Source organism: Muntiacus reevesi, chromosome 3 (assembly GCF_963930625.1).
Source record: "Muntiacus reevesi chromosome 3, mMunRee1.1, whole genome shotgun sequence".
Classification (NCBI taxonomy): Eukaryota; Metazoa; Chordata; class Mammalia; order Artiodactyla; family Cervidae; genus Muntiacus; species Muntiacus reevesi.
Genome location: NC_089251.1, coordinates 107,131,189 through 107,145,926, shown reverse-complemented (window position 1 = coordinate 107,145,926; position 14,738 = coordinate 107,131,189). Strand labels below are relative to the sequence as shown.

Below are 14,738 nucleotides of genomic sequence, written 5' to 3'. Positions count from 1 at the left end.
CCCTGAGCGTGTCCGGCTCACCTCTGTTCTCTCAGCCCTGAACCTTCAACAGAGAAGGTGCCCAGTAAATGTTTAATGAATGGCTCTGATATGCTATGCTCATTTCTATCTAAATATTGAGCCATTTCCAGGCAGGGACCATGCTGTCTTCTCCCTGTGGGCATCCTCAGGTTGAAGGAATGAATGCTTGTTGAAGGAATGAATGACTGCAGTCCTCCTTCCCCAGCCCATCAGTGGAAGCAGAAAATACACAGCCTGTGCCCTCTCTACCATGAGCTTCCCAAAGGGCTGGTGAGGACTGTACTTCTGCAGACTCTACCCTGCCTTTAGGCCTGCACTGAAAAGCCAATCACTGTGCATGTGGCTACGCAAGGTGTCCAGCTTCCCAGAACTCACTCCATTTGTTTTGGTTTGTTTTTGTGCCACACCTCGTGGCACTCAAGATCTTAGTTCCCTGACCAGGGATTGAACCCGTGCTCCCTGCCATGGAAGCACGAAGTCTTAACCACTGGACCACCAGGGAAGTCCTTCACCAGGTTTTAACCATGAAAAGTCCTGTCCTATCCCCTCACTCCCAGGCAAACTGGGGTGTGTGGTCACTTGACAACAACTCCCTTCTATCTGAGCCTCACTTTTCTCTCATTCTAATATGAGAGGATTGAGTTTCATGTCTGCATATAACATCTAAGATTCTAGAAATGGGCTGGAAAGAGAGAGGTGAGTCAAAATAGAAAGAAAGACTCAAGTTGGAATTTTCTGAGAGATCTTTTATTTTTCCCAAAGAGTATGGATGGGCAGTGCCACCTTGGCCTTGGTTCTAGTTGCTTGCAATTGTCTGAAAAAAACAGAGGGGGTAAAACCAGAAAGGTCTAGTCAGGAGCACAGCTTCTAATGCCATATGGGACTGAGCTCAACTCCCAGCCATGTCACTCATTAACTGCATGACCCTGGGAGAGTGACTTGACCTCTCTAGCCTCAATTTTCTCATCTGTATAATGGGAGTGATCATACTTACTTCATGCGGGTTTTAAATTAAACAAGGTGTCATCACGGTGCCTGGCATATGTTTAAGAGTCCAGAGGTGGTGACTAATACTCTTGTCATGAACAATATTAATCCTCCCTGATCGCTGATTCCCAGGTGAACCTGGCTCTCTCATTGGGGCCTGAGCCTCACCTATCACAGTTTCCATCCCATTCCATCACTTTGCTCATTTAGTCATCTGTTTCCCACGAGCCGCACATCACTCTATCCTCCATGACAAGAAAAGACTTGGACCAGAGGAGGCATTTCCTAAACACTTGTTGAAATAAGGAAGTTCAGTAGTGTTTGGAACTCTACCCAGAAGCCCTTGAGGCTGCAGAAAACATCCTCAAGCCCCTCTGGAAGGTCCCCCACCCCCACGGCCAACTACTGATCTGATTTGCTGTTCCCACCCATCCCCCCAGCACCTCTCAGACGACCCGGCCCCCGGAACCCTCCCCGCTCACCCTGCCCCGCTCACCTCGTCAATCCAGTCAATGAAGGCCGAGACTCGAGTGAACACCGTGGGCTTCTTGATGGTGTTGCAGCCAAAGGCAGAAACGAAGCTAGTCACACCATGGACCTGCCAGGAGCCATCTGCTGCCGGGCAGTTGAGGGGTCCTCCAGAGTCACCCTGGAACAGGCAGAGAGCAGTGGGGGACAGAGCCTAATCTGAGCTCCAAGGAATTGGTTCTGACTTTGGGGAGCTCGGGAAATCCTTATATGAGCTGACTTCTCCAGGCCTCCGTTTGCTCCTTTGTGATGGGTGTGTGCATGCGTGCTAAGTTGCTTCAGTCATGGCCAGTTCTTCGTGACGCTGCGGACTGTAGCCCACTAGGCTCCTCTGTCCAAGGGATTCTCCAGGAAGAATACTGGAGTGGGTTGCCATTTCCTTCTCCAGGGGATCTTCCTGACCCAGGGATCTAGCCCGCCTCTCTTTATGTCTCCTGCATTGGTAGGCAGGTTCTTTACCACTAGCACTGCCTGGGAAGCCCTTTGTGATGGGTAATGATACCTATTATGCCTATCTTATAAGATCCTGTGAGAGTTAAATGAGATGATAAGCCTATAGTCTTAGCACAATGCCTGGTAGAGAGGAAGCAATCTAATAGTAGTTCTGATTATTATTCCCACAGTTAGTTATTATTATTCATATTCACTTATAGTACAAAAGGGCTTCCCTGGTGGCTCAGACGGTAAAGCGCCTGCTTACAATGCAGGAGACCCGGGTTCGATCCCTGGGTCGGGAAGATCCCCTGGAGAAGGAAATGGCAACCCACTCCAGTATTCTTGCTTGGAAAATCCTATGGACTGAGTATCCTGGTAGGCTACAGTCTATGGGGTCGCAAAGAGTCGGACACGACTGAGCAACTTCACTTTTTATAGTACAATGAGAGTATTGCTTAATTATGATTTCAGGACCCCAGAGTTGAAGGTGACTTTAGAGATCACGATGTCAATTTTCCTTGGTGTGAAGTGAAGTGAAGGTCACTGCTCAGTGGTGTCGGACTCTTTGCGACCCCATGGACTATACAGTCCCTGGAATTCTCCAGGCCAGAATACTGGAGTGGGTAGCCTTTCCCTTCCCCAGGGGAATCTTCCCAACCCAGCGATCGAACTCAGGTTTCCTGCATTGCAGGCGGATTCTTTACCAACTGGGCCATCAGGGAAGCCCCGTTCCTTGGCGTACTGAAGGGGACTCCCAAGGACCAGGAAGGGACAGTGATCTGCTCCAGATCAAGTCAGTGCGCCGGCCGGGACCCGAGTCCAGAAACCAGGGCTGTGTCTTGGGCTGCGCTGACTCCCTCCAAGTCCTGCCTGGCCTGGAGGCTGAATGGGCAAAATTCCTCCTCCCCTTCCAGGCAGATGGCAGAGGGGCCCCAGGCCCCGCACACCCAGCAGAGGGGCTGTAGCCCCGCCCCACCGCGGGCCGGCGAGAGCTGACTCACGTTGCACCCGGAGCGGGTGTCCCCGCCGGCGCACACCATGGTTGTCTTCACAGTGATGCCCCACCAGTCCCACTGGGAGCAGTGCTCATGGTCCACCACGGGCAGCAGCGCCTCCTGCAGCTTGTCCGGGAGCGGCCCGCCAGCTGCGCAGACAGAGAGCAGTGAGCAGGGGCCGTGGGGGTGCCGAGCCCGGGCCGGGGTCCGAGTCAGAGCTGGGAGCCCCAGCATGGTGGGGGGGGCTACGAGGAAAGCCTGCTCCCCCGGCGGGAGGGGAAGTCTCCTCCCACCAGGTCGTGTGGTCCTGCCTGCTTAATCCATCAGAACATCCCGGCATCGGGCACAAAGGAGACATTAAAAACTGCCCCGCTGCACACATTCATGTTTGGGAGGGTGAGGGGAGAAGCCGGCCGCTGGAGGAGGAATGTAAGAAAAGTGCAAGGATGCCCCGGGTGTTGCCCTCAACCCTCGCCCCAGGCTCCATCTTCCAGCCCACCATCCCTACGGCCAGTTGGAGGACTCAGCACGCACTGTAGAGGCGGCCCCAGCCGCTGATGTAGCAGGGGGCTTCGTTGGGCAGGATGTCGCCGGCGGGAGGGAGGCTGGCGAGCTTGACCTTGTCTCCCAGCTGGGCGCTGCGCGAGAGCTTGACGAGGGCGATGTCGTTGCTGGGGAGGAGGGAAGAGTCACCGGGAGGAGCCTGGTCCTCCAGCCAGACTAAGCCCCACCTGCAGCTTGACTCAGGATATTTCTCCTCTGGGATGCCCCTGACGCTCCCCTCTGGATCCCATGCATTCTTAACTGCTCAGCAACTTCTGGAAGGCCCCCTGGTCCCTTCAGCCCGCAATGACCCTTGGCCTCGGTAACTGTGCTCCGCTTTTACACCAGGGGTTCACACACGTCATCCGTGTCAGAATCACAGGAGTGCTTGTTAATACACAGGTTGCCAGAGCCCCTTCCAGAGTTTCTGATGCAGTGGGTCTGGGAGGCCCCGAGGATTCGCCTTCCTAGAGAGTTGCCAGGTGCTGCTGCTGGCCCGGGGACCACACTTGGAGAACCAGCGCTGTCTCTTCATCTGCTGTTTGTCACTCAGGTCATCGCATCTGGGTCTGACTTTCTCTCCGCTTACCCCAGGAGCCCCGTGAAAATGAGTCCAGGACTTAATCATCACAGTCCCTCACTCCTGCACTCATAGGGGTTCTGCACCCTCCTTTGATCCTCTCCCCAGAAAAATGCTGAACTAAGCCTCCCAGACATACAATTATGCATACGCTTGAGAGGCTTAAGAAGCCTACTCCGTGTTCTCACCCAGTGATGGCCTCCTTGACCCTCATAACCACCCAGGAACCCCAGAAGGTCACCCTTGACACGTGGTCAAACTCAGGCCCAGAGAGAGTCGATGACTTGCCCAAGCCACACAGCGGCTTAGTGCTGGAGCCTGACCCTCAGTCCAGTGCTCCCTTAGCCCACAGCATCGGGAGCCCAGGAGGCTCTGGAGGAGTGTCCACTGAATGGAGGAAACTTTGGATTTGGGGTTCCTAAGGCACTCCTCAGGGGGGCATGAGGAGTTCTGATTCTGAAGCGAAGGAACCAAGCGGCTTCGGGGGAGGGCCTGTCCCTGCCTGGGCCCTGCTGTCCCCGCTGCAGGGAGAGAGGTTTGGGGTGGGTGATCCCCAGAGGCTCTCCTGGCTCCGACCTTCAGGTCCACCGAATCAGTGTCGGCTCCCAGAGGGGCCCGCAGAGGAGCTCCTGGCTGCCCGGCCTGAGAGCTCACTCACCCGCAGGCCACGCAGTTGGAGTTCCAGAGAGGGTGCACGAAGAGGTCCCCGGCGTTGATGGGGATCACCTGCTCGGGGCCCTCCAGCTCCGAGCGGTCGTACTCGCCCAGCACCACCTGATAGGTCCGGGAGGTCCTGCCGGCGGAGCTGACATCAGCCCAGGTCTGAGCAGCCTTCCCCCGTCCCCGCCCGCCGTCCTGCACGGCCCCAGCCCGCCTGGGCCTCACGCAGGGACGGGGCAAGCGAGAGTACTCACGAGATGCAGTGGCCGGCAGTTACGACCCAGTCAGGGGCAATGAGGCTGCCGCCGCAGGTGTGGTGGAAGGCGCCGTCCTTTTCATACTGCAAGGAGACCTGGCAGCAGGGAGGGGGGATCTGAGTGGTCCGGGCCCCGCAAGGGGGGTTGCTACCCCTGGCTGTAGGGTTGAGCGCTGCACAACTCCAGAGGGCAGGAGTCACACAGCATGGCATCCTCTGGAAAGGGGCAGTGCCCGTCCCACATGCAACTGTCCCTTCCATGGCTCCTTTCGAGCTACAGCGGTGGAGTTAAGTCACTGCAATGGAAACCACAGGGCCGACAGAGGCTAAACATTTCCTCTCTCAGCCGTTGCAGAACAATCCTGAGGACACCTAATATAGGCCAATGACATCCCACAGAACTTTCTGTGATGATGGAAATGTTTGGTGGGACTCAGCGTGGTAGCCGCTGGCCACGTGTGGTTATTGAGAATTTAAGCTGTGGTTAGCGGACCTCCCTGGCGTGCAGTGAATAAGAATCCGCCTGCCGGTGCAGGGGACACAGGTTCGATCCCTGGTCCAGGAAGATTCCACATGCCTTGGAGCAACTAAAGCCATACAGCTACTAAGGCTGCGCTCTGGGGCTCTTGAGCCACAGCTACTGAACCTACGTGCTGCAACAAACCTGGGCACCCTAGAACTTGTGCTCCGCAACAAAAGATGCCACTGCAGTGAGAAGGCCATGCATAGCAGTGAAGATAGCCCTTACTAGCCGCAACTCGAGAAAGCCTGCATGCAGCAACAAAGACCCAGTGCAATCAATCAATCAATCAATAAAATGCGGTCAGCACTGAGCAACTGAATTTCTAATATGACTTAATTTTAATGAATTTAAATTTAGGCCTATACAGGAAAAGAGTCTATAAAAAAGAGTTGACATGTTTATGTATAACTGATTCACTCTTTGTATACCTGAAACCAACACCACTTTGTGAATCAACTACTCTCCAATAAAAATTAAAATAAATACATAAATTTAAATAGCCACATGTGACAAGTGGCTACCGTGTTAGCGCCATGAGTCTAGTCCTCTCTGCCTCCCTCCATTGACCTCCATAAAAGCCCTCATCCCTTTATTGCTCTCAGACTTTATAGCCCTGTTGTATAATGTGTATCAGGGAAAAAATGTATAATTAGCTCATCAAATCCATGATTTCTTGACCAATATTGCTAAAATGAGGCTAGAGTAGGCATTTCAGTTTTTAAAAGTGAATCAATTCAAAGAAAATGGTGGCGGGCCTTCCTTGGCAGTCCAGGGGTTAAGACTCTGTGCTTCCAATGCAGGGAGCTAGGATTCGGTCCCTGGTCTGGGAAATAAGATTTCTCGTCCGTCCTTAAACATAGTGCTGAACTTCCACCATTAAAGCACTGACCCTTGGGTTAAACATTCTTTCTCCCTGGAGTCTACTGTTAACTTGCAAACAGCCCAGTGAGAGTTACAGATTAAATGGGCAAAACTCCTGCATGAAGGCGATTACCCAAAGGTTTCCTGGCCTTTGGGAAACTGAAGTGGATACTGGAAGCAATGCAATGGGGTCCAGACTGGATACCCCGCAATCAGAGCATGGGGCGCAGAGCTCATGGTGGGAAATGGTGCAGCTGGTATTGCTCTTACCTGCCAGGGCCAGCTGTAGGGGACCGCGTCCTCGCCGTTGACAACTCTAGAGGGGAGGCGGGAGAAAGGCTGGCTGAAGCCCGAGGCTAGAGGGGACAGGAGAAGTGGCAGTCAGGCCCAAGGTTCCCCAAAGCAAAAAGGAGGTCTGGGCCCCAGACAGGCTGTGATATCCCACACAACTCCTTCCCCTCTCTGACCCCAGTAGCCGCGTATCAACAGTGAGCATTTGGACAAGAGCAGGGATTTCTGGAGTCCTGGGAGTCTGGGATGGAGATGAACACGTGGCTTCCTTTCACGGCGGGAGTAAACCTGACGCACTTAGAACAGTGCCTGGTACCCAAGGGGGCTTGAGGAGTGATAGCTATTGTCATGAAGAGGGGCAGCTTTGGAGTAAGGCTGTCTGGATTCAAAGTGCAGCTCTGCCCCTGGTTCTAGGATGGGCCTCTTTACTTCTCTGAGGGTCAGTTTCTCTATCTGCAAAATGGGAATAATAATGGTACAGACCTCACGGGGTCTGCACAGTGGGGTCTGACCTCTTATATTATAATTCTTATAATATAAGAAAAAAAATCCTGAGCATTCTGCCTGGGGTATAGTAAGCATTCAGTAAACATGACCTGTTACCATTCATTACTGCTAATCAAGGGAGGCTGCTTGGAGAAGGTGGCCCTGAGCTGTACTGCAATAGGGCAGAGGTACGAGGAAAAGGCTAGATCATAGGATATGGAGTGCAGTGAGGGGAGTGGGAGGAGAGTTGGAGGGTTAAGCAGAGGAACAGAAATTCCAAACCCAAGCAGTCTAACCACAGAGCCCAGACCCTTTACCATCAGACTTTTGTTTACCACTGGTTCTGTCAAGGAACCCCACCCAGGGGTTTGGGTTCCCCAGTCCTCCTCCTGCGCTGGTCCATCACCCACAGCTTCCCTCGATTCTCCTGCTCCAGCACCAAGGTGAAAACCTCCACCGCCATGCCTCAGCTACAACCTGAACCCTCTCCTGTGGAACCAGGCACTGAGTTCCAGAGACTCAGGGTGGGTGGTAGATTTCAAGGGGTCCTGGCCCAGGGCAGCACAGGCTGGGGTCTTACCAAGGGCCACAAATAGGAGAAAACTCAGCAGCTGGATCATCGTGAGTTTTGAGGCGATAAGAAAGGGATCCATAGCCCAAGGCTTTAATATAGGGCAGAAGACGGGTGGGGGGGCCCCACTGGGCCCCATTCCCAGAACAGGTGCTGGAACACCAGGTCTCCCATGGTCCAAGGCCACATCGCCACCGACCGCAGATGGGGCGGTGACAGCCGACAAGCAGATCCAGAGTGTGCTCGCCAAAGTGTGGCTGCACAGGTGGCCCTGAATGGCAAGCTGATAACAGGGGAAGGGGAAGGAAAGTTCACATCAGAATAAGACAGCCTCTTCCAGGAGCAAACACGGGCTCTGGGACAGCTCACACCTGGGTTCAAATCCTGGCTCTGCCACTCCCTATTTCTGCATCCTTGGGCACACGGCTTACCCTCTCTGGGCTTCAGGTTTCTCATCTCTAATATGGGATTAATATTGCTCTCCACCTCAATTAAAAATTTTTGTTGTTGTTGTTGAGCACTCTGTCTATATCAGGATGTTCTTGGGGATGCAGCCATGAACAAGAACGGTCCCAGCTTTCTTGCGGCTTTAGTCTACTAGGGGATTTGGAGGACGTTAGTTGCTCAGTCGTGTCCGACTCTGCGACATGTAGCCTGCCAGGCTCCTTTGTCCATGGAATTCTCCAGGCAAGTCTGCTTACTAGGGAAGACAAAGACAAATCAGCAAAAATAAAAACAGGCTATTTCTGTTTGTGCTGGAAGATGCTATGAAAAGAATAAGATGTCAGGGACTGAAGTGGGGATGGGAGTGACTCATTTAGATGAGGGTCCAGAGAGAGTGGGCCAGAGAGGGGGGCTGAAGAGGTAATGTTCGATTTGAGTCCTAAAGGGCAAGTAAGCCAGCCATGGGAAGCCCTGAAGGAAAAGCTCTCCAAGGTGGGAAGGATGACAAGTGCAGAGGTCTGGAGGCTTGTCCAAGGTCAGAAGGTCAGTGAGGCTGAAGCACTGAAGTCAAAGTAGAGAGTGATAGAGGATGAGATCAAAGAAAAGGTGACACCTAAAGCTGCTTTCACAACTGACCCAGCAAATCCACTGTTCTGGACCCTCAAAAAATTCACACACATGTGCCCCAGGAGGCATGCCCCAAGAATATTCCTGGTGTCCCTGTCCTCTCTCCTCAATAACGAAAGCCCAGGAACAACAGAAATGTCCATGAAGGCAAGTGGATGAATGTGTGTAGTCTATGTATACAATGGAATATTAAGCAGCAGTCAAAAAGAATGAATCACCTTGACATGCCACACTATAGATAATCCCTAGGAATATAAAGCAAGAAGGAAAAGAAGGCCCCAGAAGATGAAATATTGTTTAATACTCTTTTTGGAGAATTAAAAACTACTGACATTTAAAAATATACCTTTTAAAAAATATAGATATTTGAATAAAATTGCATAAAAAGGCAAGCAAAGGCCCAATGAACCTAGGGTTTGGGATTACGCTCATTTCAAGTCTGGGGTGAAGGCGAAGAGGATAGGTCAGATGTTTTGAGAGCTTCTAGCATTGTTTTGGTAGTTTTGTGTGTTAGATTTTTTTTTAAGGTTAATTTGCATACAATAAAATTCACCAGTTTTAATTGTAAAATGTAATTTTTGACACACACACAGGCAGGTAACCACAGCCACCATCATGACATGGAACATTTTCATTACCCAACTAGAGAGCCCACGCACCCAATGAAAGATCTTGCATGACACATCGAAGATGGTGTGTTCTGCCACCAAGAAAGAAAGAAAGTGAAGTCACTTAGTTGTGTCTGACTGTTTATGACCCCATGAACTGTAGCCCGCCAGACTCCTCTCTCCATGGAATTTTCCAGGCAACGATACTGGAGTGAGTTGCCATTTCCTTCTCCAGGGGATTTTCCCGACCCAGTGATCGAACCCGGGTCTCCCGCACTGCAGGCGGCCTCTTAACCGTCTAAGCCACCAGGGTAGCCCTAGGCAAAAAAATAAATACACACACAAACAAAAAGAAAATTTCCTCCTACCTAGTCACTTTCTATCCCCTGCCCCTACCCTTCCACCTCCACACCTGGCCCCCCTGGAAACCTGTGATCTGCTTTCTGTCTCTTTAGCCTGGCCTTTTCTAGAACTTTTACATATAAATGAAAGCATATAGTATATATCTTATGTGTCTGGGCATCTTTCACTTAGCATAATGCTTTTGTGAGTCATATGTGTCATTACGTTAGATGTGGTTTTGCAAGCAGCAACTATATTATTTAAAACAACTATATGTCTAATAAATAAAAGTGGCCCATGAGTGGACTAATGCTACTTGATTAACCTAATTCTGTTACCTGAAATCCAGATTTAGAGAGAGAGAAAAAGAGAAAGAGAGAGAAAGAGGTGAGTGAAGGCCAAGCCCCATGAGGTCTCTTTGTAGGTCAGGCTGATAAGGAGCTGGGTCTTTAATTCCAAGCATAAGGAGAAAGCCATGGGGTCAGGAGTGGTGGTTAAGTAGGAGAAGGACCTGGGATCTCATTTACACTTTTGAAAAATCTCTTTCCTGGGTACTGTGTGAAGGGTTGTGGGGTGAGATTGAGGGGAACCAGCTGGAGCTATTTCAGCTGCTTGGGAAAAGTAGGGGTATGGAGGTGGGGGTGGGGCTTGGCCTGGGGTGGTAGAGACGGAGGTGGAGAGATTTGGGTGGGATCAGAAGGTATTCTGGAGACAGAGCGATATCTGAGACCATTTCAGTGAAGTGTGAAGCACAGAAAGTGAAAGTGAGTTTCTCAGTCGTGTCCGACTCTTTGTGACCCCGTGGATTGTAGCCCGCCAGGCTCCTCTGTCCATGGGATTCTCTAGGCAAGAACACTGGAGTGGATAGCCATGCCCTTTTCTAAGGGATCTTCCTGACCCAGGGATTGGGCCTGGGTCTCCTGCACTGCCGGCAGATTCTTTACCGTCTGAGCCACCAAGGAAGCCTGTGAAGCAGAGTCTGGCAGTAAATCTGTGAACTCAGTTCACACTATTCTAATTGTAGAGAAGACTCGGCACATCCTTGGCTGCTGGAAACGGCCTCCCAGGCCAGGGCCGACATTTTGCAGGGTCTCGATGAACGTTTGCGGAATGAGGCAACGGGGCTCTGCAGACTTGACTGAGCCATACTTGCCTCTCCTCCACCGCCAGCACTCTGGAGACGGCCAGATTCCTTCCTGCTGGGGTCATGGAGCGTGCAGAGCCATCCTTTGGGGGCTGCTACGTTTCGGAAGCATGGGAGGAGGACGACGCTTAGCTCCTTTCAACGGATCCCTCGTGATGGAATGCAGGCGTCAACAGGCAGGGTTTCTTTCAAGGGTGCAGCCCCTCCGAGCACCCCCTACAGTGATGCCTGTGACGCCAACAGACTGAGCCTGCGGCCAGTGTGTGGACAACAACAGAAACAGCTGTGAAAATCCTTCAAAGCGTGATAAAAATAGCCGTGCCCTCCCTCACCCCTGTTCCCTGTGGGCCTGGACATGTTTGTTTGCTCAGCTTTGAAGCTCAGGGCCATTTCCCAGACCCCGAGCAGAGGAAGGAAGGGGGAGAAACTGAAGACGTGGCCGGGGAGGAAGAGGGGCAGGTCAGAGCTTCCCGGATCCCACTGTAGACGGTCTGAAACAGACACAGCCTCAATGATCTAATCCATCTCTTCTGACAGATGGGACATGAAGACCCCGGGAACAGCGAGGACTGGCTCGGGACCCCCCCCCACCGAGTTTATCACCGCCTGCTCCCTGCAGGGTCACACGATAAGCCACCGCAGCCTTTATCCGGGTGGCCTTGAGCGGTCCCAGCCTCTCTGCTGGCTCTGCAGATGGGTGTGTGGCCACCCTGGCCCCCGGCTCTGTCCCAGGGGAGCGGGACCCTCCAGGCCCACCCCATCACTATCCCTATCAGGTCACCTTAGCCTCAAGGCCTAGCGGACACGCTGCCAGGAAGCTGCTGATTAATCCTCTGGGGTTTTCCGGCCTGGGAGCAGCTGGAGCTTTTCCCCTGGGAAGAGGGAGCTGGCAGGGAGGCTGCAGGGGCCAGGTCCCCAGCAGGGCTCAGCCTGAAGCCGAGCGAGCAGCGTCCTGAGCGGGAGGCGCAGAGCGAACAGAGAATTTGGAGGTGTGTCTGGAGAGGGTACAAGGGAGCTGGGGAGCCTTTTCTTAGCAGGGGGGTGCATTTTCATTATTTCTAGTTTCCCACCAGGTGTGGTTTATCTTTGAATTCCTAGTGCTAGGAGGAGCCTGGCACGTGTACTCAACGAAGTGCACAATACTTTGAAAGAGGCAACAAATGAATGAATGAAGCTGAAGACGCCTCAACGCCTGCCAACTCTTGCTCCCCTGACTCTCAGGAAGGGCGCCGCCGGAGGCCAGCCCCTCTGAGCGTGGTCCCTTGAACGGTGGTTCTGGAGGGCAGTGTTCGGAGGGCGCTCATCCATGTCCTGTGGCAAACGAGCCAAGAGAATGAAGCCCCTGCTGTGTTCTCTGCTGGGGGCTCAGCTCCCACCCAGAACCCTGTGGACATGCAGTAAAGAATCAGAGGGTCAGGGGGACTGGGAAATGGGAGATTAAACAAAGTTCACATGGATCTTTCCTGTAGGACTTGTTAGAGTCTGGAAGGTGTGAGTGTTCATCGAGAGTCAGACACAGGTGATCTTAAATCCCGGGCTCTCTGATGCCTCGTTGCCCAGCCACCAGCGCCGTCCCTCTCGGGTGGGATGGCTCAGCATCTGAGATCAGGCAGGGGCCCCATCGGCCCTGCGACGGCACCAGGAAGCCGCCGAGGGGACCCAGGGCTGGGCCGCCATGCAGACGGCTCTTGCCCTGAGGAAGTCGCTGTCTCAGCTGGGACCCAGGGAGGCTGCTGGGGAGGGGTGCGCGCCAGGGCCTGTCTTCCTGGGGCCGGAGCGGCTCCCCTTGCCGCCCGCAGTGCTCTGGGGGACGGTGCTGACCGAGGGGCTGGAGGTAGGCAGCCCCGCTCCCTCCCCGCTCTCATTCCACTGCCCTCCTGGCACGTACACATCCACAAATATTTGTTGAACACCTACTAGATTCCAAGCACTGACCCATCACCAAGGATGCTCCTGTGAAGACAGAGCCTGCAGCCAGCAGGCGGAGTGCGGCAGTAAGAACCGGGTGTGAGCGGTACTTCTGGACCATCTCTGCTCCTCACCCGGCTCCATTCTGCCCTGCTGGCCAGCCTGCTGGAAGCATCCCTGGGTTCCCTGGTCCTCTGGGTTTGGCTCAGTCAGTGGAAGGTGCCAGCAGGAACCTGGAGGACAGGAAGATGGAGCAGTCGGGGTGTTTATTCCAGGGCCTGCGTCCCTCCATCAAAGGCCTTGGTGCCTATCAGGGGACCTTCTCCTTTCCCCACAGCTCCTTCCTCAGGGCTCCATTAACTGTCTTCTCCCTCTGCCCCTTCAGGCCTGGGGGTGGTGTCAGTTCCCACTGTTGCAAGTCTTGAAATGCCCCCACCATTCCTTGCTAGTTTCTCCAACCCCACCTGCACTTTTATTAAATATCCCTCAGTTACCTCCTGGGCTTGACACCTGTTCCCTTCCCGGACCCTGAGCTGTGATACACTTTTGTTTGAATATAACAGAGAACCCAAATAATGGTGCATGAATAAGAGAGAAACGCATTTACCTCTAACCTCAAAGTCTGGGCTTCCCAGGTGGCTCCATGGGAAAGAACCTGCCTGCCAAAGCAGAAGACATGGGTTCGATCCCTGGGTCAAGAGGCCCCCATGGAGGAGGAAATGGCAACACATTCCAATATTCTTACCTGGGAAACACCAGGGACAGAGGGGCCTGGCGCGCTACAGCCCACGGGGTCGCAAAGAATCGGATACGACCTTGCAGCTGAGCACGTGAACATGCAGCTTCAGAGTCCAGGCTGGCATTGCGATGTTGCTCTGGGAAGTCATCTGCTATTTCTCAGTTCCTCCATCGTTAGGAATGTGCCCTCATCCTCAAGGCATGGGTTCTGTTGTGTTTTTCCCCCTCCGAATTCCCTGGTAACTCAGAAAGTAACCTTATATGGGCACAGGGTCACTGCAGATGTAATTAGTTAAGATGAGGTCATTTGGGTGGGCCCTAATCTAATATGACTTGGATCTTTATAAAAAGCTGAAATTTAGACACAGAGAGACACACGCGCAGAAGGAAGACAGCCCCCTACAAGCCAAGGAGAAGGGCCTAGAACAACCCTCAGAAGGAAGTTACCTCCCTGATCCCTTGATTTTAGACTTCTAGCCTCTAGACCCTTGAAAGAATATATTTCTGGTGTTTAAATGACCCAGTTTGTGACCTCAGGAAACTAACACAGCCTGCAATGGCCTCTACACCACACCACATTCCAGACGGAGAAAACGGAAGGGGCAAGCTGACACATTGTCTTTAAGCACCCAACCTGGAATTTGTGTCCATCTCCTCTGACCATGCTCGGAAACCAGCCTGTGGTCCCCCACCGGCTGCCTGGGAGACTGGGAAACGTCCTGGCACAGGGAAAATGCCTCTTACCGGGGCAGAGAGGGAGAAGAGATATGGGGGGCAGCTGCAGGCTCCTGGCACCGAGTACCATGAATGCTTTCCGACGGCGGCCGCAGGAAACCCTGCCTAAGGTAAACAGTTAGGAACTCTACCATCTCTCAGGACTTGACTTCAAGTCTGCGAGGCGTAGCGCGGGGGAGATCCAGCCAGGTTTGGGGTCCATGCTCCACTGTTCCCAGGGCTCCGCCCTACACAGGCGCTGATTTCCTCCTCTGGCTGGAAAGTCAGACGGCTGCCCCTGCCCGCGTCAGTTCAGTCCGGGTCAAACCAGAAAACAGGAATCTCAAGTATTTGACGCGAAGGGAACTGGTTCTGCAGGTGAGGGGAGTGCTAAGATGACAACAGGGCTTAGAGCGTGGTCACGACTACCTTCCACGGTGGGGGATGGAGGAGTGAGATGAGCTGGGCTTGCTCAG

The 14,738-nt window shown here is 53.1% G+C and overlaps 1 protein-coding gene and 1 non-coding gene across 5 annotated transcripts; one reads left to right on the top strand and one right to left on the bottom strand.

The window, feature by feature from the left end:
- Window positions 1-759: 759 nt before the first annotated feature.
- LOC136164684 (proproteinase E) lies at window positions 760-14,521 on the bottom strand. Of its 4 annotated transcripts, XM_065930012.1 has the most exons (13): window positions 14,293-14,521; window positions 13,556-13,784; window positions 13,425-13,469; window positions 12,838-13,043; window positions 10,908-11,152; window positions 8,169-8,433; window positions 6,660-6,745; window positions 5,004-5,101; window positions 4,748-4,882; window positions 3,501-3,637; window positions 2,973-3,115; window positions 1,505-1,657; window positions 760-835 (listed from the first exon to the last, which is right to left on the bottom strand). In XM_065930012.1, the coding sequence occupies exons 6-13, from the start codon at window positions 8,191-8,193 to the stop codon at window positions 818-820; spliced, it is 795 nt and encodes a 264-aa protein (XP_065786084.1). In that variant the 5' UTR covers window positions 8,194-8,433; window positions 10,908-11,152; window positions 12,838-13,043; window positions 13,425-13,469; window positions 13,556-13,784; window positions 14,293-14,521; the 3' UTR covers window positions 760-817. The 4 variants fall into 4 exon arrangements, with proteins under 4 accessions (XP_065786084.1, XP_065786082.1, XP_065786081.1 ...); XM_065930010.1 differs by lacking the exons at window positions 10,908-11,152; window positions 12,838-13,043; window positions 13,425-13,469; window positions 13,556-13,784; window positions 14,293-14,521 and adding exons at window positions 7,747-8,020; window positions 9,447-10,894 and having other exon boundaries at window positions 8,169-8,437; XM_065930009.1 differs by lacking the exons at window positions 10,908-11,152; window positions 12,838-13,043; window positions 13,425-13,469; window positions 13,556-13,784; window positions 14,293-14,521 and adding exons at window positions 7,747-8,020; window positions 9,468-10,894 and having other exon boundaries at window positions 8,169-8,437.
- Window positions 2,202-2,273, top strand: TRNAC-ACA (transfer RNA cysteine (anticodon ACA)). Its single transcript has one exon. It is a non-coding gene; the product is annotated as a tRNA-Cys (tRNA).
- Window positions 14,522-14,738: the final 217 nt, after the last annotated feature.